The 26117-nt window shown below is 39.2% G+C and overlaps 1 protein-coding gene across 8 annotated transcripts in view; it reads left to right on the forward strand.

Moving 5' to 3' along the window:
- Positions 1-26117, forward strand: part of MYBL1 (MYB proto-oncogene like 1) — a 98965-nt gene that overhangs the window by 27648 nt on the left and 45200 nt on the right. For 2 of the 8 annotated variants that reach the window (XM_075583953.1, XM_075583962.1), the window contains exons 4-8: positions 2585-2701; positions 4508-4728; positions 13265-13442; positions 20574-20648; positions 21337-21444. In XM_075583953.1, the coding sequence (XP_075440068.1) occupies positions 2585-2701; positions 4508-4728; positions 13265-13442; positions 20574-20648; positions 21337-21444 (699 nt within the window). The remainder of the gene's footprint in view (positions 1-2584; positions 2702-4507; positions 4729-13264; positions 13443-20573; positions 20649-21336; positions 21445-26117) is intronic. The other 6 variants (XM_075583975.1, XM_075583983.1, XM_075583990.1 and 3 more) reach the window with 4 other exon arrangements.

Consider the following 26117-nt stretch of genomic DNA (forward strand, 5'->3'; position numbering starts at 1 on the left):
TGATATCGCCAGACTCTAGGAGTGATCTCCATCAGCGAGCTGATCCAGGAGAGTCCCTGCCACTGCTGAGTGATCTCCAACGGCGAGCTGATCCATTTGAACTTCTGCCACTGACGAACAGCTGTCTACAGATGGGTAACATGTCCCAAACATGTCATGCTTTGTGATATTTTACTAGATGTACGTGCAATACTCACCCTTTTAAATATAAATTGAATTTCTTAAAATACTACACCATGAGGTTTTTCTTTGCGCTGTTCTCTTTTCCTTGTTTTCTGTATTAGCCTGGAGTGCTGAGCTCTCCGTTTGAACAGCTGCATCAAACCTCATCCTACAAGGGTGTATTCACAGTTATTTTGAATCACATCATTATTATTTTATCCATTTATGAGCGCAGTTTTCATTTTATTTCACTTTACTCAATTGTATCATCATTAACATCTTTCATGCAAACGGACCTCCATAACTTACAATGAACTCTTATTAAATCAATAAAATTACTAGGACACCATCCTTTTGCTCGGTCCTGACTAGCAGTGTCTCTATTTTGGCAGACTACCTTAGAATATCTTTAGAAAGCGTTCATATTTACCTATTCCTTTTGATCCACAATGCAGTTAAAAATATGTCGATTTCAAGTGATCCTCCAAAATGTGATCAATTACCACGCCAAAGGAACCTTATTGTAGCCACTCAGCAACTGGACGTCTCTGGAATTCTGGATGTAACGATGTAATAAAATAAATTGCAGTCCCAGGAACAGAAACCGGATAGAGCCTCTAATTCACATTACTTCTTTCAAATAAATCCCAGACAATTCCCCAATATGTCGGAGATGCATAATTGCTTATTAATAAATTGCTTCCTTGAATGACACCTCATTCACTAAACCACTAGGGGTATAGTAGAGATTGTCCATTGCAGTATAAGTAAAGGCTTGGCGATAAATGACCAAAGTAGATTTGCAGCATTGTAGAACTTTATTTCTGTACTTCAAGCATAGCAATACATGCAGGACACTGCTACATCTTGCTTCTCAACAAGTCACTGACCAACATTACATTTTATACACTGTATAAAGACTGACCACTCAATACTGATTAACCGCTTCTCTTAATACCTAACAAGACTAAACTTGACTTTCTGGTATTTTCTATTCTATACTGCTTTCCTTTATCAAGGCTTTTTTGTGTGTTAATTTGTGTTCTTTTGTATCTTTCCTTTCTATTGACCAACCAAGGCTTTCATGAATTAAGTTGTGTTCTTGGCACCCACCCGAAATGTTATCCCATTTTTTAACATTATTAGTCAGGAGGAGTCATTAGAATGTAGTTGCAGCCTTTTGGTCGGTTGTGATGTAGTGAGTTAAAAGACATATCTATATCACAACCTAATACTGTACATATTGCACTGCATGCTGAATCAATGCACTCCTATCCACAGTGTGCATATACAAATAAGGTAATATATACAAACCGTAATTGCATAAAGTGATCTAGAAAAAAAAAAATTGAAAAACACTTGCATAGCTGACATTCGCCTGAAGAGACTCAATGTTTGCGCAACAGCCATTTGTCGAGAATCTTTATATGACTAAGATAGAGATTCTCCCTCCCCCCACCATTTGTCTCCATATATTATGGATCCACTGAAGGGAGGGGATATTGAGAATTTACCGGTTCTCTTTATGTGGTATTCTTTATGCATATTTGGAAAAGTAATATATCGAGTATTCAATTTACAACCTGAGGTTCAAAAATCCAGTGTGTGTGTGCTTATTTAATTACACTACATATATTTACATTGCCTTAACTTACAAGTGAGTTTGTGTAAACAACTGCATTTTGCTGCCTATGCAAGTAGTATGAAATTAGCAAAAGCAGACTTCAAGGGCCACATCAAGATCCTTTGCTGGCCACATTTGGACTGCGGGCCAAATGTTGAAGAGCCCTGTAGTACTTCTTTAGCTGAAGGGTAGCTCATAACTTATTTAAGAATATATTATGCACTAACGCCAAGGCTGCAGCCTAAGTTGTTAACCCGGTTTGAAAAAGTGTACAAAAGCACTTGTGTTGTGCCTCCTAATGTAGGAAAAGAGCACAGGGTGGTAATCCCTTTACCCTTTCTGTTAAAGCAGTATGTCTACTATAAAGCATGTGTGCACGAAAAGACTACCCCCTGTCTTATCCCCAGTATACCAACATGTTGGCAGACATTCTGATAAATATTTAGTACTGGAGGCACAGTGGAATATTGAGGCCTGCTTATGATTTCACAGATATGACTGTTGGTAATATCTGCTCACGCTGAGTTAAACATATGTGAGACATCCAATTTAGTAAATGTTTACTCTTCCTGTGTAATAATAAGGCCTTTAAGAAAGGCATATGGATCCTAAAGCTTACGCATATATATTTTTGTAAGCTTAAATACAGTATGTTTGTTATAGGTTAATTTATTAAGGTGCAATAGGGCCTGACTTGAATGTGAGATTCTGTACAGTTGTTCTGAGTCGGCACTCGCACCATAATAAATTACCCTATTAGTGTTCCTAATAAAAACTTGCACTTTATACAATTCTTAGTGTTCTTACGCCAAATGCTTTCAGAACCGTTCAGATGTTCAGTGCCAGCATCGATGGCAGAAAGTTTTAAATCCAGAACTTATAAAGGGTCCTTGGACCAAAGAAGAGGATCAAAGGGTAAGTGAGTAGTAGATGTTTTATACTGTACGGTATCTAGTATGCAGCTGCAGTAATTTAGTCATACAGATGTATCCAGACTAATATTCCCCAGAGATCTGGGGGGGGGATATTAATTTGGCGGGGCACAGGGTTATGTGAAAGCTGTGAGTAACTGCCACAGCTTAATGTGAAGGCATGTCCTATTGTCTGGTTCCAGTGGCATGCCCCAGCCGCAGGAAATGCTAGTCTGTCTACATCTTTATATAGTACCTGTGTTAGCTTCGGTTTGCAATGTGCCATTGAATTCCTTTGGGAAAACGGAACCCCATTCTGGCTAAACGGCATATTTGTAATGTTTTATAGGTATGATTTCCCCCAAACTCTTGGTTGGGATTCTTTAACTACTTTTGGTAGTTTCTGCCCAATATAAGAATTTATAAAGATCTGACTTCTTATTGTGTGAAGAAAATTGCTTGGCTTTATAGGTTAGCTTTATGAGATTAAGGTATAATTTTACCACAAACATGCTACTCTGAGGGGGAAAAAATAGGTAGTCCAGCAACAAATGTATGTACAGTACATGGTTTTTGTAAATAAGTTCCAAAGTGAGGAGCTTTAATTTTGTTTTTTGTTGCTATAATATTTTAATTTTGGGATATTTTGTGAATGATTTTAAATTAAATTTATTTTCTGTTTGGATGACAACACTCAGGATATTATAAAGTATAAAGGATTTGAGTGATAAGAGTAACATCGCATGTGCAACAACACTAAATCAGAATAGAAAAAAAACAAATTACCGTATTGTCCCGAATATAGTACGGCCTCGCACATAATACGACCCTAAAGTTTTGAAGGTGTTCTACATGTAAAATATAAGGTGTTAGGCTGCGCATATAATATGAGTACAGTTTTTGGAAGGACATTTTTAGGAATAAAACATAGCTCTATATTCGGGCCAATATGGTATACTCCACTTTATTAGAAAATTATATTTTCTATGTATTTCCCAAATCATGTAGTTATTGATATTGTAGTGCAGAATTAGCAGTCTTTCTTTGTCCTAATGAGTAGTTTTGTCATATGTTCTAATGCTTATAAATTTACAAAGTTATTTGTGGATTAGACTAGTGTAACGAACTGTTGGTACCCAACACATAGACTTGTGAGGTTTCGAAAGCCCCGGTATTCTGTAATCTATGGAGAACTTTGTTGCTGGTTCCAATAAAAGATAGCACTACCGATGACAAATCTACACATAGTGTTACTGCAAAGAAACTTTGTGCTTGAATGATACCGTTTCTGATTTTTTTTTCTTCAATGTAACTAAAATGTACTAACATGTTCTGCTAATGATTATTTTATTTTTGTTAAATTTCATGTAGATTAAGTTATCATTAATTATAACATGGATTTCCCCCCTCCCCATACTGAGCAGGAAGCATTCAGCAGTTTGAATAGTTGGAGTGTCTCAGGCAAAGATAATGTTTGCAAATTAATAAATATCCATTAGTTTTTAAAATTTACTTTATGTATGGATGTTAAGAATGATTAAGGCAAGACCATCACCTAGCTGGTCCTATTCTGATTCAAGAAAATAGGCTTAATACAAAATATTGTTCACACAGCTATTGAAGTTTAACTAACGTATCTCATCAAAAACAATGTCTTACTTTATACTTAATGTATAAATGAGAACTGTCATGGGGTAGCTTACCCACCCACCACACATCACACATTTTGTCCTGTGTATATGTAGAATTGGATATTGTTTCCTTCCTGGATCAAAGTGTCTTTCTTGGGTTTTCTTCTGCTGTGTAACAGGTTATTGAATTGGTTCAGAAATATGGTCCGAAGCGATGGTCTTTAATTGCAAAGCATTTGAAAGGAAGAATTGGTAAACAGTGCAGAGAGAGATGGCATAATCACCTAAACCCTGAGGTGAAAAAGTCTTCATGGACTGAAGAGGAGGATCGAATCATCTATGATGCTCATAAGCGTTTGGGGAACCGTTGGGCTGAAATTGCCAAACTACTTCCGGGCAGGTATTTTATTTCTTGACATCCTTGTATGCGTAACATTAACTGTGAAGTCTATTCCTTTGAAAATTAAATATGTAAAATAAATACTTTTGTCTATTTGTACACAAGTTGGTACAGGGCTATCTTACTTTATTTTAATACACCAATGGGGTGGTATCCTGATTAGATGAGCCTTTTAGCCAAGCTACCATTTTTCACATCTATTTCCTATAGTAGTGGATTGATTTAAATCATTATTGCATTACCACACAAATACGTTATTTAGAGTAGTAGCATTTCTAGTGTTTTTATTTTTTTATTAAGTGAACAGTATTATTTATTTATTTTGTGTCTCCCCTCCCTCCTGATGTCTGGGAACCCACTCGTCCCAGTATATTTTTGTCAGGGCATGGCAAAAAAATAAACTTTCTACTGGTTACCCAGTGGCCATACTTGTAATGTCAACTCCTGATGAAGTTGCAGCTTTCTATTTGTCAATGAAACACGCCTGACCCTGCAACCATATTAACAAAACTAGTTGTTTGTCAAGGCACCATGGATCAGATTCGAGGGACACCCTACATAAAAGCAGCAGTCTGTGGTACCCTGTTTTAAGTCAGAGTTCAATCAATTAAGAATTTTTTGTCATTTTAGAATACAAAATATAACCATTTTCAACATGTTATTGAAACTACGGTAAATGAATGGGTTTTGAATTTCATTTTTTTCCACTATTTAAATGTAGCAATTTTGGTAACTGAACAGTTATTTCCTGATCACCCTGGCAGTGGGCACCATTGGGTTAATCCCTTCTCACTCTAGGTAGGACAGGAAGTAGACTTTTGCAGGTAGGCCATATAAGGCCCCTCCCTCTACCTGCACACTAGTCTTTTTCCTGTCCTCACAGCTAGGTGTAGGATTTGTTATTTTTTAACAGGGCTCACCTACTGCACTTTGTGCAGATAACCAGGGTCTCAACCTCTCTCCCCTGAAGCTCCGCGGTGCGCCCTGCGGGGGGCAAGTCGGAGACCCCTTAGAGTCGGGGGTGCCCCTGTTGGGTGGGGGGAAACGGCTGCAGCAGGAGGAACTTAGTGCAATGCCCAAGACACGAGGCGCACAATGCTGCAGCAGGGACCAATGGAGGCCCAGACTCACCGCATAAGCGCCAGTACGCTGCGGTAAAGTACCCGGCAGCCCGCCACAGCGGAAGGGGGAGCAGCAATAGCTGCGAGCGGAGGAGCTCTGAGACCGCAACAGCGTGGCAACGCGGCGGTACTACCCCAGGAAGCCGCGGGAAACCGAGGAGGTTCAGAGGACCGCAGGATACTGCGGAGAAGGGTACAAGGCACGTAGCCGCTCGGGAGCGCGCGCGTGCAGGCCGGCAAGTGCGTGCAGGGACACGCGAGCCGCGCGGGTGCATGAGCACGAGCACTTGATGACGTCACGGATGCGACGGCCACACGATGTATGTGTGAGTGAAGCTGCAGCATGGAACGCTCAGCAGGGAGAAGCCAAGTGCTGGATATGGATGCAAGAATGGAGACACCCAAAACATCAGTTCCCAAGACTAGGTGAGTCCTTAGTTTAGTTCTACAATGGGAAAAAAGAGATGGTATATATATATACATTAGGGTGTATGTTTAGCATTTATTTTGTTTTTATAAATTAGTTCAGTGGTTACCCTCCCAGAAGCAGGATCTTCAAAGGGGACGGGGGAATCCCTGCAACATAAATGAAGGTTGCTAAGAAACTAAATGGTGTTCAGCTTGTGAGAAACCAGCCCTAATAGGGAAGTAATTATGTGAAGATTGTCTTAAGACACCTGCAGGTGATACCAGTGAACAAATGAGCATTTTCTTTATTGATGAAGGAGGAGAGTTGATGCGGCAGTGCAGCAAGCTGTTAACCCTGCGCAGGAAAGATCTAGATCCCAGACCAGTCTGGATAAGGGGAAAGGTTTTTCATCATATGGGTCTGAAAGTGATTGTTTTCATGTGTCAGAGAATGAAATGGATTCATCAGATCAAGATATTCAGGAATAATCTGAAATTGATGTAGAAAGGGTGGATCCACTCATCAAAGCCTTGATACAGGTTTTTGAACTGAAAGACATTTAGGAGTTAACACAATGGTGATCTTGTGGCTCACAGAGTTGGGGTGTGCAGTGTTTGAGCTGATACTTGGAAGAAGTTGTGGGATCGAATCCAAACAGGAGGAGGTTGAAAACAGGCACCTCTGAAATTTAAAAAAAAAAAAAAAAAAAAAGTGTCCTGGCTGCTTCAAGAGTTTCTGTACTGGCCTGCTTTGACAGGCTAGGCGTGCTACTACTGCTGCTACTACTGCTGCTACTACTGCTGCTACTACTGCTACTACTGCTGCTACTACTGCTGCTACTACTGCTGCTACTACTGCTACTACTGCTGCTACTACTATTGCTACTACTGCTACTACTACTGCTACTGCTGCTACTACTGCTACTATTGCTACTATTGCTACTAGTAATACTACTGCTATTACTGCTGCTGCTTTAAAAGGTAGAGTCTTTACTATCCATCAAGTAATTAAGCACCTCATTCAGGTGGAGTTGGCGCAACCAGACGCCGGAGTATTACGCCTAAAAGGTTTGGGAAGATGTATCCATTCCCACAAGAGGAAATGAGAAAGTGGGAGGTTAGCCCAAAGGTGGATCTTGCTATTTCCAGAATAGTAAAAAAGACCACAATTCCCTTAGAGGAGGCAGCGTCATTAAGACGCTATGGATAAAAGGATGGATTATGCATTAAAAAAAAAAAAAAAAAAAAAAAAAAAGCATATGTTACGGCAGGAACAGCCTACAAGCCAGCCATAGCAACTACATCAATTGCTAGAGCTATGCGAGTGTGGATTGCCAATATTGAAGAGGCAATAGACAAAGGTGTAAAAGAAGTACTATTCTTAAGGCGTTGTCAGTGGTGAAATGGGCAACTGATTACATAGCAGAAGCCTCATTGGATGCAGTAAAAATAGCAGCCAAGTCTATGGTACGAGCGGTATCAGCAAGAGGAGCTTTATGGCTCAGACAGTGGATGGCTGACACAGCATCAAAGAACACCTTATGTACATTACCATTTGAAGGTGAATTCCTATTCGGCAGCAAACTAGATGCAATAATAACAAAGGCATCAGGACAGAGCCAGGAGATTCAGTCTCCAACAGATGAATAAAATCAAGATAAAGAGATGTTTAGCTTCTGAGAATCCAGCTGTTATAGGAATACGGCTTTAAGGAAATTACTACAGGCAGAAGTAATAGAAAAGGTAAGAGGAAGCGGAATTTTTCCAGAATAATTTTGGTAAAGATGCCTACAGGGGATTACAGAGCAATACTAGACCTAAGAAAGGTAAATTCAGTCTTGAAGATAAGAAAGTTCAAGATGGGGTCTGTAAATCTGATTATACAAGAGGTACAGCCAGGAGACTGGATGGTGGCGATAGACTTAAAAGACGCTTATTACATGTACCAATAGCAAAAGGGCATCAAAGATTCCTAAGGTTTGCAGTAAATCAAGAGTATTATCAATACACAGCACTAACATTGGTCTGGCAACTTCCCCAAGGTCGTTTACAAAGGTTCTAGCCCCTCTAGTGGCAGAGATGAGAAAGGGGGGTAGAGATATACCCTTACCTGGACGACATCCTGGTAAAATCAAAGAAGGGGGGGAAACTCCAACAAGACCAGAAAATGGTAATAACCTTCCTAGAACATCACGGTTGGTTAATAAACAGAGACAAGAGCATTGGGTACCCACTCAGCTCTTAAGATTTCTGGGAGTGAGATTGCCAGAGGCAAAGGGGCTAGACATAGCCATGCGAACAAGGAGGCTCAGAAAAGCTACCAGGACTTCTGCAGAAGAATGCATGAGACTCCTGGGGAAATTCGCTTCAACATTAAGCGTTGCATATGAGACCTCTGCAAAAACAATTTTCTGCAACAATGGAACGGGAATCACAAAGACACAAGACAAAGAATCTTGTTACACCCACAAACAAAACAACAGTTAAAATGGTGGGAAGATACCTGAAACCTGGTCAAAGGGAAAACGCTACAACCTGTGCACTGGTTAAAAATTACAACAGATGCGAGCAAGACAGGTTGGGGGGCTCAGATGGGAGAAGAAGTGGTGCAAGGAACCTGGGGAAATCAGGTAAACCACTTACCATCAAATCTGCTGGAATTAAAAGCAGTACAAAAGGCCCTAGAAGTTTTCCAGGACAAAATAAGAGATGGCTGTATAAGATAGAATCAGACAACAGCTCTGTGGTCAAATATATAGCCAAACAAGGAGGAACCAGGAGCAGAAAGCTGATGAAGCTCACAGCAGAAATACTCGGTTGGGCAGAGTGCCACTTGTCGGATATCACAGCCATACATATCCCAGGACTAGAAAATGTCACAGCAGACTTTCTAAGTCGCAATATCATTCACCCAGGAGAATGGGCGTTAAATCCAGGAGTATTCCAAGACCTGGTAGAGCGATGGGGTCAACCAGACATCGATCTGATGGCGACACACCAGAATCGCAAAGTAAGGAACTATTGTTCCAGACAATTTCACCCAAGCGCACAAGCTACAGATGCTCTCAGTCTCAAATGGGACTTCAAATTGGGATACCTGTTCCCTCCAATTCCTCTGATTCCAAAAACAATCAGGAAAATCAGAGAAGAGAGAGCAGAGGTGATATTCATAGCACCATACTGGCCAAGAAGGCTTTGGTTTACACAACTGGTAAATATGGCAGTGGATACACCATGGCACATACCAGATCAAAAAGGCCTGATGCAACAGGGGCCAATAAGCCATCCAAATACCAAACAATGGGCTTTGACGGCATGGCGATTGAGCGGGAGACATTGAGACTGAAGGGTTGTTCAGAGAAAACAATTCAAACCCTCTTACAAGCAAGGAAAAGTTCCACATCAAGAGTATACCATAGAATCTGGCTCTGCTTTTGTGATTGGTGTGAAAAAGAGAGAAAATTTCCTTTCACCAAGAATTGTATCTATAGTGGAGTTCCTGCATAAAGGATTTGAGAAAGGTCTCAGTCTCAGCTCATTAAAAGTACAAGTGTCAGCACTATCAGCTTTGTTGGAAAGAAATCTGGCAGTAGAAAGACTGATAATCAGGTTCTTTCAAGCAGTTAAAAGGTTAAAACCTCAAATTAAGAACAGAGTACCTACATGGGACTTGTCGTTAGTCTTGGATGTATTAACAGCAGCTCCGTTTGAACCAATACAGGACATTGGCCTAAAATGGTTGTCGGGGAAAATGGCGTTTCTGATAGCATTCACCTCGGCAAGGAGAGTGGGAGAACTACAGGCGCTATCTGCTAAGGAGCCATTCCTAATCATACATCAAGACAAGGCAGTTCTTAGACCGATACATCAATTCCTGCCAAAGGTGGTATCACAGTTCCACATAAGTCAGGAGATGGTGATCCCGTCATTTTGTCCAGAACCAAAAAATGAGAAAGAGGAAAGGTTACACAAATTGGACGTGGTAAGATGTCTTAAGGTGTACCTAGAAAGGATGAGAGATATCCGAAAGTCTGACAAATTATTTGTCATCCCAGAGGGACCAAAGAAGGGACAAGCGGCATCAAAGACTACAATTGCACAGTGGATGGTGTCTTGTATCAAAGAGCTTATGAAAGCAAAGGACAAGATAAACCTTTGAAGGTGAAGGCCCATTCTACAAGGGCCATGGCTACTTCATGGGCATTCAAAGCCCAGGCCACACCAGGGCAGATATGTAAAGCAGCTGTCTGGTCCTCATTCAATACATTTCTGAAATACTACAGACTAGACGTACAATCATCAGCTGACGCAAGCTTTGGACGTAGAGTCTTAGAAACTGTAGTGAAATAAAGTGTAAAGGGTATTAATAAAGGTTGAACTGATAAGACATTAAACTGGTGTTGTCTATTCTGATGTTCCCTCCCTAAAAATTGCACTGCTTGGGTATGTCCCAATGGTGCCCACTGCCAGGGTGATCAGGAAAGGAGAAAATTTAAACAACTTACCGTAATTTTCTTTTCCTGGAACCATGGCAGTGGGCACATAGTTACCCTCCCTATGTATGTCTAATGCCTATCAGTTATATATTTTCAGCTATGGAAGAATCGTAAGACTAGTGTGCAGGTAGAGGGAGGGGCCTTATATGGCCTACCTGCAAAAGTCTACTTCCTGTCCTACCTAGAGTGAGAAGGGATTAACCCAATGGTGCCCACTGCCATGGTTCCAGGAAAAGAAAATTACGGTAAGTTGTTTAAATTTTCTCCTTTCCCTATTGTGACCTTGATGATGGTCCTATTGGAGAATTCCACACTGATCTTAAATTGATCACAGTGCCTGTAGTGTATGTCGTTCTGTTTGTAAGATTCCCTACCTGTGGAGTTTTGCAGAGCACAGCACCGGTACACCCATTAGAGAAGACTGCAGTCTAAAGAAAAGGCAAGGTACACTTAAAAACAAATCTAAATTAAATATATAATGAATATTGTCATACAATATTATTACTAGACCACAGTGGCAAGGAATGGACAGCACAATATTTTGGCAAAATCGCAGTCTAATGTTGTCTTAACCAAATATCCCTGGAATCATCTTCTAAACATTCTACATGCATATTATAGCCTCAAAAAATGGAAGATACTGCCGGAAGAGGTACTATATACTGACGTCATGTACGCACGCAATTCATTCTCTATCTGGATGTTTGCTAGAACAGCAAGAGAACAATGGAGACCTGACATGTTGCAAAAATTGGCTATAAATACAAATTAATTAATGACACGGGTCACTGTGAGACCCTAACACTGGCAACAGACTCAGAAAGGCACACATTCTGAGAGTGGGAAATAGCCACCCAAACTAACCAACAAATATCAAAACGATAAAAACAATCAAAACAAAACTTTTTACAGTAAACATCATTTTTGAAACGTTAGGAATACCGTGATGTCTTTCATAATACTGTTACATTTTCTATAAAAATGATTAATAGTTTGTCTTGACAGTATAACTTAGTATTGTTAGGATTTTGTGGTATTGTCTCACTTTTTGAGCATCCGAAGCACGGAATGGGGCATTTGGTCGCGGCTGTCTCGCAGCGACCAAGTCTCCGCCGGCGTTTGGCTGCCAACGGACCCTCAGCCGCTTGACACTAGGCCGCTTCTACGATAAGTTAAGTTTTAGGGGTTTTAGTGGTTATGGTAGGGGGTTAACTTTAGGGCTTTTAGCAGTTAATGTAAGGGCTTTTAGGGTAGCTGGGTAAGGTTTTTAGGGTAGGTGTTGGTATTGGGGGTTAGGATTAGGGGTTTTAGAGTAAGGACTAAGGTTTGGACTTATATTGGCAGTGAAGTGTCCAGTGGCTGAGTGTCCTGGCAGCGAGGTAATTTGCGACTCAGTGCTGGCGGTCACTTGTGGCGAAATGGCTGTTAACAAATGTCATAGACCTCCTAAGCATTGAGACGTCTTAAAAATATTGGGATATTTAAATTCCTGCTAATTCCTGTGTGTGCATAGTTTTTGTCTTGAAATGGTTTAGAGCAGGTACAGCTGAACCTCGTTATAACGCGATGCTCGGGACCACATAATGAGACCGCGTTATAACTGGGATCGCGTTATAACCGGGATCACGAAATGGCCGCTGTGTAACAACTTACCCGGCATCTGCAGCTCTCTCCTCTCTGCAGCTCTCTCTCTTCTCCCTGCTTCATCAGGCTGCCTTCCATGTGCGCGGCGCACATCTCCAAGGTTTTTTTTTTTTTTTCTTAATGACATTCAATGCTTTATTGCTAACGGACACACACACACACCTTCCCCTACACTAATAATTTTAGCAAACCATTCAGGAATCAAAACCCATGACCCTTCATACACTGGTAGCGATTCTCTACCTGGTACACCATAGGATTGGTGTGATGTCATTTACTCTATTATCAAACTGAACTTCTACTGCACAGTACTGCCTTTCAGTACTGTGCAGTAGAAGTTAATCACACCAATCCTATGTTGTAGTAGCTAGAGAATCGCTACCAGTGTGTGAAGGGTCATGGGTTCGATTCCTGCCTGGTATGCTAAAATTATTAGTGTGTGTGTCCGTTAGCAATAAAGCATTGAATGTTATTTAAAATAAAAACCTTGGAGATGTTTTTAAATCGGGAGCCACACTCAGACCGCATTATAAGCCTGGTATGCAAAAAGTATTAGTGTGTGTGTGGTCGATTCCTGCCTGGTATGCTAAAATTATTAGTGTGTGTGCCCGTTTGCAATAAAGCATTGAATGTTATTTAAAATAAAAAATAAAAACCTTGGAGATGTTTTTAAATCGTGAGCCACACTCAGACCGCATTATAAGCAGATCCGCCTTGTTGCGGATCGCGCTATAACGGGGTTGAGCTTTATTGCCATGTTTTCTGGTTGGCAACTTGCCAATTGTAAATGTACAAGATTTGGTGTTATAAATTTGTAGACTTGTGTAAATTAAGAAGCAACGAAGCATATATGTATATTTGTTCTAGGACAGATAATTCAATAAAAAACCATTGGAATTCTACTATGAGACGTAAAGTGGAGCAAGAAGGATACTTACAGGATTCATCCAAGTGTGAACGACCATCCAAACTTCAGCATAAAGCTCGTGCTACATTGGACCATTTGAACACACACAATCAGTTTTATATGCCAGTCCAAACACAAGTAATTTTAAAGCTTTTTCTCTCAATTATGCAGATGTATGGTATTTATCTTTTCTGTGTGATAAGTTTATAAATATTGTATTTCAAAAATATAGTGGTTTTGTATCACTTGTTTTTGGTTGGTCATTAAATATGCTTTTAAATACATAAAAAGTATATATTGGACCTTTGAATCTTTATTAGGAGTACCAAAACAGCTTATTTAAAAAAATAATAAATAAAAGAATTAGGACATTGTTTCACCATTCTACAACTACATATTTTAGAAGAAGTATATTGCTGCGTTCTGCCTGTAGACTGTTTCATATTAGGCCATTTTAAACTTTCACCTTTTGAGCTATTTGACCTAGAATGAAATCTAAGTTTGGGCAGGTGCTTCACTTCCACACATGCTTGTAGTCAGCCATTTTGTTTGTGATGCGTTGTCGTTCCAGCACCATTTTTTGTAAAGTCAAAATAAACAGAGCCATGCCAATTGCAGCTCCATTTTCATAATTAAGGCATGTCAAATGTTTTTAGAACTTGTTCCATATAAACTTTTTTTTTTTTTTTTTTTAGTGGCAAAGTTGAACTAAATATCCTTGCACAAATTGAGTTAACTATAGAGGGCATGTTACTTTGTATGATCTTGTGTTGAATTTCATGATCCATCTTATAATGCCTTAAATATTGTATTAAAAAGAAAAAGCATGATCTTTGCAAATGCAGTCATATGTAATTTGAACAAGATAGGTGTTTGACCTCGGCTGCATTATTCATTATGTAGTTTAGGCGAGTAATTGACAATAGTAATGAACTGTTTTACTGATTTTGTATGCTGGGCCATGAAATTAAACACATTGCTGTAACTGCCTACTGTACTTTCTGCAAATTCATCTCTGTTGGAACATGCAATGCTTTCTTTAGAGGACTTTATAGGTTGTTTCAGATGCGACAGTTAGAGAATGTAGTTACGCCATATGACCCACCCAAGACATTATTATTCTTATTACATTGCAAATCGGGTTTTATTTTTTTTTTCTCCCAGTTTTATGTTGCCACCAAGCTCAATATTACATTGTAGGTACACAGGCCCACCTTTTACTAAGTGGTGTTGTGGCACCTTCTGGTACTGATAGATACCATGCAATTTATTAACTTTAATGTGCAGGAAGAAACAGGGGTTTTATGACATAGCACCACATAGTAAATATTGCCCATAATCCCAGACCTGAGGAGCAATTGCATATCTATCTGTGAGACTAATGATATTAGACTAAGGTAACAAGCATTGGGTTTTAGTCTGGGTTCTAATACTCTGCAACCACTGCCTTTACCACTAACCTGGGTTTACTAAAGTCTCCCAGCTGCAAAATGACAAAACTATTTGCACCAGATTTATTAAAAAAAAAAAAAAACTCCCATTACTTTCAATCGGATTTCTTTAGTTTGATAAATATGCAAAAAAAAAAAAAACATTTTGTATCTGTGAGACTAGTAAATAGATGCCTATTGTAAATCTGTCAAAGTATGGATAACCATTATAAGGATTTTCTAGAACAGTATTTCATGTTCCCCATGGTAGTGGGCACTGTAGGGTTGTCCATCCTTAGATTGAGAAGAACAGGAATTTAAATTCTGCAGGAAGTACCATGAAAGGACCCTCCTCCTACCTGCAGGTAGTCTTTTTCCTTTCCTACAGCTAGGAGTAGTGTTTATTTTGTAAATGATTCACCAGACTGCAGCTAGTACAGTTAATCCAGGGGGTTGTCAGCCTCTCTCCTCTTGCATCTCTGACGTATAAGCACCATAGGGGGTTGCTGTTAAGAGGCTCATGCGACTGGGCAGACCGCGGGTGCGCCTCAGTATGCAGCGGTAACAGAGCTGATGCGTGGAAATTCATTTTTTGCATGGCTTCCCACGAGGTTCAATAGCTCACCCCCCCCCCCCCCACGCAGACACCAGTACAGCCCTGAGCGCTCTGAGAAAACTGACAAGGACGCCAGAGAGGCGACGGAGTGATGACCTCAGAAAATTAAAGCAATCTGCTGCATGGAACGCTGTGCATAAAGGAAAATCGGCTGGAAGGCTTGCATAAATCAGCATGGAAGCTGCTGCAAGCAAAGGTTTGGTTTCTAAAACAGGATTATTTATTTATTTGTAAAATGTTTTACCAGGAAGTAATACATTGAGAGTTACCTCTCGTTTTCAAGTACAGTATGTCCTGGGCACAGAGTTATGATGACAAATACATGGTTACAAATACATAGTTACATTAAGTGAGCAGGGTTATACATTATACATAAAACAGGATGAGCCCTTCGTTTTAGAGGCGACATCTAAAGAGTTGATTATGCAGGACTAAATGCATGTATTTTTGACACCATGGTTCCTCTGATACAGCCAGAAGAGGGAACTTTTAAAGTGGAAATGGAGGTTCTGCATCAAAGAAAGCTGATAAACTCTGAATTGTGCTCAGCATGTGATAAACCTGCATTAGAAGCTAATGAACTCTGTTGAGATTGTCTTAAAGCGGCAGAGGATCCATATGAACAGATGAATAGTTTTTGTCATGGATGAAAGATAAAGTAACTCAGTGAGTCAGCAGCACAACAAACGACAAAACCAAAACGAGATCAAGATCTCAAACCAGTTTGGATAAAGTGAGGGAGTCCTTGTCAGACTATTCAGAGATACAATATCCGCATTTCTCAGAAGCAGAATATTGTGATTCCTCATAGCAAGAGATTCAGACAGAAGAATCAGAATTCAATTTTGAACTGGTGGAACCTCTAATAAAAGCAATGAGGGAACCATTGGAATGAGAGGATTATTTTATTTATAAAATGTTTTACCAGGAAGTAATGCATTAAGCGTTGCATCTCGTTTTCAAGTATTTCATTAGAAGATAAGGCAGAGAGTAGATAAATTATTTGGAGGAAACCAAAACAAGACCAGGTGTTCTCCGATCCATCAAGTGATTAAGGATATGCTACAAACAGAATGGAGTCAGCTAATAAAATAACTAGTGATTTAATACAGTTTAATCAATTGTATTCTTTTGGACAAAATGAGGTGAAATTCTGTGAAGTAACTCTGAAAATGGAGGCCACAATATCTTACAAGGAAAACCACCCTACCAGTTGATGACGCAGCATCATTAAAGGACATGAGGGATAGAAAGATGGATAGCGTTTTGAAGAAATTTTATCTGCGGCAGGTGCAACGTACCAAATGGAGATATCAACCACATTGGTATCAAGAGCTATGCGCATATAGATCTCTAATATTGAGGAAGCATTAGAGAAAGGAGTCAATCAAGCTTAAATTCTAGATTCTTTTTCAGAGAGCAAGTAGGCATCAGACTACTTTGCTGAAGCTTCTCTCGATTTTGTGAAAGTAGCAGCCAGATCAATGGCAGGTGGATAGTGGATTGGGCATCTAATAAAAGTTAATGTAATTTACCTTTTGAAAGAAAATTACTTTTTGGGGGAGAAGCTGGATTCAATTATATCCAAAGCATCAGGAGGTAAAAGTACTTTTTTGCCTCAAGAAAGAAGAGCAAAGAGATTTTTGTTAATCTCAGAGAAGACAATATAGAGAAGCAAGGTCATATCATCCAGCAATACCATTTTAGAGACTAATCTTCTTGGAGAGGCAGACAATTTTTTTTTATTTCATGGCTTCAGCTGTTTGAGCTCCATTCGCCAGAGGGAAATTTACATGAAGGTCAATGAGTCCAACGGTCTCCACTTGGAGGAAGATTAGTGAAGTTCAGGGCTGCTTGGACTTGATCAATAGAAGACGGGTGGGTACTTCAGAGCCTTTCTAATGGATACCACCTGGAGTTGAAGGGATTTCCAAGAAAAGATGTGTGAAATATAAAGATCTCATCTGACAAAAGGAGACCAAGGGAATGCGTGTCATTCTGAAAGATTTACTGCAATAAAAAGTAATAAGAAGGGTGCCTGAAGATGAGAGGAAAATAGTTTATTCACAAATTATGTATTTTTTTGGTAAAGAAATATCGGGAGGTTTCAGAGCAGTTCTAGACCTAGGAGAACTGAATACCTACTTGGCAATAAAGTTCAAAATAAGCCTCACTAAACACCATTATTCAGGAAGTAAAACCTTACGATTGGATGAGATCAATAGTTTCTCAGATTCTTAGTAAATCAGGAATATTACCAATATATCTCTTCCATTTGGCATAACAGTATCGCTGAGAACATTCACAAGTGTTGGTACTATTGATGGTGGAATTAAGGAAGATGGGCATAGAAATATACCCTTACTTGGACGACCTACAGTATTGGTAAAATCGCAAAGGAAAGAGCGATTGTATTACAACGGCTGGATTGTAAACAAAAGCAACAGCCAACTAATTCCAACACAATCATTTAATTCATGGGAATAGAATTTCATACGGCAGAAGTTTGGTGGCCTCACTCAAGGGCCCATGATATTGTGGTCCGGACAAGAGGAATCAAGACGGCAAATTTCACTTCTGCAACAGATTGTATGAAACTCCTGGGAAAATGTTGTATCAATGCTAAATATGGTTAATGGGCAGGGCTTCGTATGAAGCCTCTACAACAACATTTCTTACAACAATGGAACGCATTTACCAGCAAATCTGCTAGAGCTCCAGGCAGTTCAGAAAGCGCTAAAGCGTTCCAAGAACACACAAGGCATGGAAATATACATATAAATCTGACAACAGCACTGTGGTGAAGTATATAGCCAAACGAGGAGGAACAAAGTGTGAAAGACTGATGAAATTCTGTCATGGGCAGAAGGCTATGTCACAAATATGACAGCCATACATATACCAGGGCTACAAAACATAACAGATTATCTCCGTCGTAACAAAATGCACCCTGGTCTTAGGCAGCCAAGTATTTTCGCGAAATAGTGAAGCTTTGGGGTCAACCCAAAGTAGACCTGGTGGCCACATATCACAACAAGAAGGTGGACTGTTACTGCACGAGGTGATGCAGACAGATAACCTCCGCTTCAAATGGCAGTTTAAACTGGCATATTTCTTTCCTTCAATCATTCTTGTTGCAATAATATTGAGGAAAATAAAAATTGACCAAGCAGAGGTCATACTGATTGCCATATTGGCCAAAGAGGCCTTACTTTGCCCATCTAATAAACATGGCAATAGACACTCCACAAGGAAAAAGTCAACATCAACTGTCTACTACAGAATTTGACTTTGTTTCAGGGACTGGTGTAAAAACAAATACAATTGCTTCTCGCCAACCTCCGTGACATTGGTACAGTTTCTGCAAGAAGCATTTGACAGAGGCCTCAGTCTGTGTTCATTAAAAGTGCAAGTATCTGCATTTATCAGCACTACTAGAAATCTAGCAGAGTGTCTCCTAAGTCATTTCTTCTAAGCAGTCAAAAGATTAAGACCACAAACCAGGAGTAAAGTTCTGTCATGGGACCTATCTCTGGTTCTGGATGCCGTGACAGTGCATCTTTTTAATCTGTACATAAAAATATCTTTGAAACTATTGACATGAAGATTGCGTTACTCATAGCCATAACATCAGCAAGGAGAGTGGGAGAGTTAAAAGTTTTATCTTGCAAATAATTGTTCCTAATCATTCACCAAGTTAAGGCAGTCATGCGGCCAGTTTACCATTTTTTGGTATCTCAATTTCACATTAACCTAGAAAATGAAATGCCCTCATTTTGCCCAAAACTGGGAAATAAGAGGAAGTATTACATCTCGATGTGGTTAGGTGTTTGAAGACTATATCAACCAGGTGCAAGGTATCAAAGTCGGATAGGTTTTGTATGCTCCCACAAGGACCCAGGATTGGGTAAGCAGTGTCCAAGGCAACAATATCTCGATGGATCGTTTCATACATAAGGAAAGCATATGTACAAAAAGGAGAAAATCCACTTTTAAGTTTGAAGGCTAATTCAAAAAGGTCTGTGGGCGTTTAAGGCACAGACATCTCCTGCACAAATCTGCCAGGCAGCCGTATGGTTATTTTAACACATTTATGAAATACTATAGCCCTCAGCTGACGCAAACTTTGGTCGCAAAGTTCTTCACTCTGTAGTAACAAAATAAATTAGTTTAAACTGATACTAGTGTCATTTATTATTGCCCTCCCTTATTGTTTTGCTTGTGTATGTCCCTACAGTGCTCACTGCCATGGGGAAGACAAAAAGAGAAAATGTATCTAATTTAACATAATTTTCTTTTCCTGGAACCATATGGCAGTGGGCACGAAGTTACCCGCCATGTTTATTATATATCAGTTGTTTTTTTCAGTTATGGGAGAAACCAGAGATTACATTCAGGTAGTAGGAGAGGCCTTTTATGGTACTACCTGCAGAATTCAATTTTCTGTCCTACTCAAGCCAAGCATGGACTTAACCCTACGGTGCTCACTGCCTTATGGTTACAGGGGGAAAAAATTACGCTAAGTTGGATACATTTTCTCTTTTCTAATACGTTTTAAACACACAAGGTTTTACAGGAAAATTTTAATTTAGATATTCAGCACTAAGCAAAGATGGTATAATAACAAAATGAATAGTTAACAATTAGATTGATTACTTCCTTGCTTTTGGCACATTTAAGGCTGACCTATAATGTTCCTTTACATTTTTTTCATCTTTATTTTTTTGCCAAGGGGATAAATACACATACACACATGCGATCTATTGTTTGCCGTAAATATGTCAAATGTTCTTAAGTAACGCAGCTGTTATCTTTAACATAGTGAAAATATAGTGTTAGAATCCTCGATTCTAGAGCGTTCATTTAAGCTCTGGGGTCAGTACTGTCCACTCCAGGGGAAACAAAATGGAGGTTTCAATTTCCTCCATCAAGGGGGCCAATAGGATAGGAAGCTGACACATAATCCATTGTGGTTTCCTATTGGCCCACGTGACCTCAGGAACCTGTGGGTCCCTGGAGCTGAAATGAACGTGGTCCAGCTACAGGGAGCCAGTGCTTCCCATATATATATATATATATATATATATATATATACATTAAAAAAAAAAAGTGGGCCCTGCATGTGCGCGCAAGTGTCTGTGTGTTTACACATTCACTTACACAATTGTTAAATTTAATTGAGAGAATGCTAGTGGTGTTTGAGTGTTTATGCTTTGCTTTCAGATTCCAGGATACCATTATATGTCCCCTGAAGACGGCTGCATAGAGAATGTTCAGAATTCTTTTGCTTTTATTCAGGTAAAGTTCACTGTGGCAAATGGCTAAAAAAACAGACAGACCGAATAGAACTGAGCCAGTGTTGCTATAAAGACCATTGCTTTTCAGAGATTAGAATAATAACAATTGTAATTAATAAAACTTTTCTGGTTTGTGCGCGAATGGTTACAATTATTTGTTTACCTTAAATTCCTGTTTAATGGAATATTTTGCCAAAGTATAAGTTAGCAATATATAAGAACATATGGTTAAAGGTCACGTAAAACTGTAATGCATGCAGTCATTTAGGCCCTGTCTTCACTATTCTACGGTACAATGTTACAATTTAGCAAAGCTAAACAGTTTCCAACAGTTATATAATAGCTGCTTGTAAGTATAGTACTGTACTGTTCTCAACTCTTGATGTACCAGATACCCGAACCTGTTATAGAGCAGGGATCAAATATCCTTGCCTAGAACGTTCTAGTCGCTATAAAAAATAAAAATAAATCAGTGCACAGGCCTGTTTAATGCTCTTCAAATGGAGACATTTTATAACCGTCTTAAACACTTTTTGGTTTGTATAGTAGTGCGGACTGGGCCTCAATGACCTATATCCTTTTCACTATGCTCTACTATCCTAAACTTGCACTGTGTGTAACCTCTCCTGTCTGTCTTCATGATGTTGTTGTTTTTCACCCTCCTCTGTTCTTTTACATGCCTCTCTCAGCAGCCCTTTGTTGATGAGGATGATCCTGATAAGGAAAAGCGAATAAAGGAACTTGAGTTACTACTTATGTCAGCTGAGAATGAAGTCAGAAGAAAGCGGGTGTCATCTGTAAGGATGCTGTGTGACCCTTTTTCTAGATTACTTTCCCTCCTCTTTTGCATGTTGCTTTTTTCCTTGCTGTTTCAGTTCTGCTTTCTTGATGCTTTTATACAATCTTTATTTTTATAATTTAAAACAGTATCTGGAATTCACATTTGGTCTGCCGATGAATATTCAATATTGAAAGCATTGCCACTTACTGATCAATTTTTTTACGGTGCTGTTTATGTTGCACTCTTTGTACACACTTAAGTTGTGTAAATGTGAGCCCATTTACAAGTGCACCTCTAATGGGTAATAATGTATACCGTAGGATCAAAGATTCATGCAAGGAACTTTGAAGTCAATCAGTCACTTATCCAGATTGATGAATGTACCTGTTCTGCAACTTACACTTCCCATATGACAGTGAGAACGTTGGTAATATTTCTCAATAGTATTAGAGGAGTTAAGTTACTTATGACTGAAGTCTGACTATTCTGCTTCAACATTCTGTTTGTTGCCTAGATTTTATACTTTGTTTGGAGAGCATTTTCATATTTTTGTCTCTTCTTTTTTTGAAGTGTGGATGTGCTAATGAGTAATAGGCTGAACTGACTGAGTATAGATTTAGAAATGAATAGGTTTATAAATCCTAGACAACATTGAAGCTTCTTGGCATTACAACAAAGACAAGATTGGATATACCTACAAAACTTGTTTAGGCAGTCCCCACAACCGTTGCAATGTAAAAGTACAGTTAAGCAGCTATGCTTGGATAAATCAAACTACTACCACTATTTTTCATGAAAAATATTTGCTGTCCTTTTATTGTATGAGGTAAATGAGAAATCGGATAATCTCAAGTACACTTTCGACGTTCGATGGACTTCACAAGGGCTTGTGTGACGTCCAGTGAACGTCAAAAGGTTTTTGTTAGTTTACGTAGGGAGATCTGAATGGAAAAGGGTCCGTGTCATTGCAGTGATGACATCGCAAACACATGGTCATACTTTTCAGCTCTGGAAGCCCTGGTTCCCAAGATACGTACCGGGTTAGTTATCGATGTTCCCTCATGGACATATAACTGGCTGTCCAATAGGAAGACGAAACATCGTCCTCTAGATGTTGCAGCTTCCTATTTGCCTGTGGAACGCATTAGTTTTGACAATCGTGATTTCTATAAAGGCAGATAAAAATAGCGACAGCTTTACTGGTATCTTGGGAACTGAGGGGTGGCCGGAGCTAAAAATATAGGGCAGTTAGCTCTGGAGAACTCACGGTTCGAATTCTGGGGATAAACCCCCCAAAAAGATATGATAGACTTCATTGGGGGCTTTCAGTTACACAATGGAATTAGTGGGATTCAAAAATTCTGTATATATTTCTGGCTACTGTTCGTCTATCTGGGGGCGGGGGGGGGGGGTTCTGTCTGGCTGCTTTTAAAGGATATTCTAGGTTGTAATTTATTCATACTATAATCAATTGTGCTCAAATATCAGATGCACACTATTTAGGTATTTTAAATGCAACGGGTTTGATACTGAACTGTGTCAAAACAAATTATGCATTTAACCTATATGTATCTTTAAACGACTCATTAGGGATTAGGCATTTAATCAACATGGTTATTAAGATATAGTACTTGAGCATACCTTTTTTCAAAATAACGTATTAAGGATTACAATTGGTATTTAGACACCGTTTTAACTCCAACAGGTCTATTTTGCATATCTTGTACATTGGCACTTTTATCAATTATGGCTTTGAATTAATTTCATTGCTTGATGGGTGCTGCCAATTAAGTTCTGCAGATACTACTTAATAGTTTGTATGTATATATGAGGTGATGGTGCCAGCCTGCTTCCTATAATGTTTGTTGCATCACATGGCAGACATAATTGATTTTGGAAGTATGTTTGCTAAAACTATACTTTCTGTAATTGTGTAATGTTTATTGCTAAGTGCCAGTTTAAAGAGGGAAGTTACGTAGAAGCAAGTGTGATTACTTGTAAAAATGCGCATTGTGATGTATATGTTCCATACCCAGCCTTAAGCGGAAATAACATTCAAATATGTAATTCTGTAATCTTTCATTGTAGATGATCAGGGTCTCGACCTGAATCATGTACAACAAAATAATTCTATGTATTTTATATACATTTTAAGGACAAAAAGAAAAGACAATCTAAGTTTCAAATCAATACATTAATAGTTGGAAATAACCTCTGCACTTTCCACTGGTATCGACTCTTGCCATATAAATACTATTCTGTATCAATAAGTAATGTTTTTCACATACCAAAGCAGCAAAACGGTAATGCTCTGAGGTATTTCTAGCAACCTTCAAATGGCAGGGGAAGGAACAATGTTGTGATAACACAATGACAGGTGGGTAAGCTGATGTACTGAGCGATATAGGAGCATAGTCACTAAGCTGTAATGCACTTTTTGGTCAATTTTTAAATGGGCTGTAAGGTGCTCTTATATAGGTCCACACTGATTTTGTCCGTGATCACACTGATCAGTGATTTTTTTAAATGTATTTCTTTTTTTATAAATGATACCACTGCACGCTTGCATGCATTTGGCAAGTATAGCATTCCCAGGTGGGGTGAAGAGCACAAATATCAACTGTGCATATCAAACTGCAGTTTAATTTGTGATTTTGTTAGATCAAATTTAGGTTTCTCCCCCAGATTTGATTTTGCCCCCATTCTAGCGATTTGTAATTCTTGACCATAATGCAAGTAGAATTTGACAAGCCACCATGATTAACATTTTGATGTGGTCCTTTCTGGAGTACCAATGTATGTTGGAAAGCTGTAAATAAAGTAAAATCTGTTATCATGCATTTTACCAACCGGCAAGCTTTAGTATTTGAAATTTCTGATATACCCCATGCAAATCTTCATTGTAGTAACCAGAATCCATGCCGAAGGTATCCGGCACCTTCGAGAGTGCAGTCGGATGTTTGGCACTACTGCAGTTAATACTACTGCCGATAGTGGTGCTGCCAGTAATCCGTCTACTGTGCTTGACAGCCGCCATTGTGATCTGTGTTTTTTTTTTAGCGCATTGTGTTTATTGCAAAGAAACCCAGTTCTACCACTATGGCATCCAATATACTATCAAGAAGTAAAGGAGAAAAGCGTAAAAGAGTTGTTAACCGTAACGCTGAAAGTAGACCTCTGTAGCTGTCTTGAAAAGGGCAAGAATCGGAATGTTTTGACGAAAGAGCATAATGTTTGTTCGTCACTGATGTGATATCAAGTCTCAAAGAACAATTGTTGTAATTCTTTGCTCTTTCCGAGACAAAGCTGTTGAACCACGCAATACACTACATAAGCCTAAATTAGAGCAGCTAGACTGTCTTTTATGAATCGTTTTCGTTGAAATGATCAGAGGGGGCCCCTATCTCGATCCCAATGCTCATTGAAAAGGCAAAAGATTTTTATTAGCAAATGGCATTGACTGAACCATGGGCATTTTCGGATGGATGGCTTTCATGTTGTAAACTTCGTCATGGCATTAGAAGACTAGATGTCAGGTGAACAATAGGCAAATCTGAAGATGGGAAAACGATTCTTTTATTAGACAATTGTCGTTCTCACCTTCGTGAATCTAAGTTGGTGTCCGGTAATATTTTTACCATCTTCCTGCCTACCAATATTACCTCAATGATTCAACCTATGGACCAGGGTGTTATCCAGAATATGAATTCATCAGAAATAACAGTGTTAGTCCAGACACTATCCAGAATATGACATTTTGTTACAGAAGAGATTTTCTGAAAGTTAAACTTGAAGGCACTATCCAGAACTTTCAATCTCTTTATAATATAAATGATGCCATTTTTAATGTGGCTTGTGCCTGGAATTCGGTTGAAAGTTAAACCTTAAGGAGGAATTGGAGAAAATTGTGACCCAATGTTATGTTTGCAGAATTGTCTTTTGATGAAGAAAAATACATTAGCACAAATTCTTGATATGGTGAAAGATATTCATTCTACAAACCCAATCAACAAACTTTGAGAAAGTGAGACGGAAGAGTGGGTTAAAGTGTCACATGTTAGTGATGCAGAAATAAGTTTGTTGTGAATCCTGAAAAGCCTAAGGACAGTGAAAAAAATCAGAAGATTTTATTTGAAGAACAGAGAATAACTTGGGCTAATGCTGCGTCAGCTTTGTGATACAATAATTTAATTTGCTGCAGTCAGACTTGTTCTGCACAAGAAGTTATGCTTTTGCACTCTACTTTCAAACATAAAAGGCAGGAGACGAGTAGACAAACTGACATCAAGAATTTAATTAAAAAAGCTTCCGGGGCTTGTCATAGGGACAGTGCACATTCGGCGCCATCGATATCTACACTTGATGACCCTGCGACACTGCCAGATCCCCAAATGCCTTCCGAATCTCCAATTAAACAGTAAATTATGTACAGTTATATAAATAATTTAAAGTGTAGCTTTAAAAGAGGCAGTCCAAGGGGACAGATTTTTTGTAATTTTTAAAAAATATATATATATTTTGAGTTGAAGCAAGGGTCTCCGGAGTTGAACCCCATTAATTTCAGCTGCGGGGACCCCCTACTTCCAGAGATACTTGCCCGCGAATCAGGTGCCCGTTGCAGCTCTCTTCGGCAAATAGGGATCTCGTAATGGCCGCTGTTCAGATCTTTCCTGGCCTGCGGTCCAATAG

This window comes from Ascaphus truei, chromosome 2 (assembly GCF_040206685.1).
Source record: "Ascaphus truei isolate aAscTru1 chromosome 2, aAscTru1.hap1, whole genome shotgun sequence".
NCBI classification, from domain to species: Eukaryota; Metazoa; Chordata; class Amphibia; order Anura; family Ascaphidae; genus Ascaphus; species Ascaphus truei.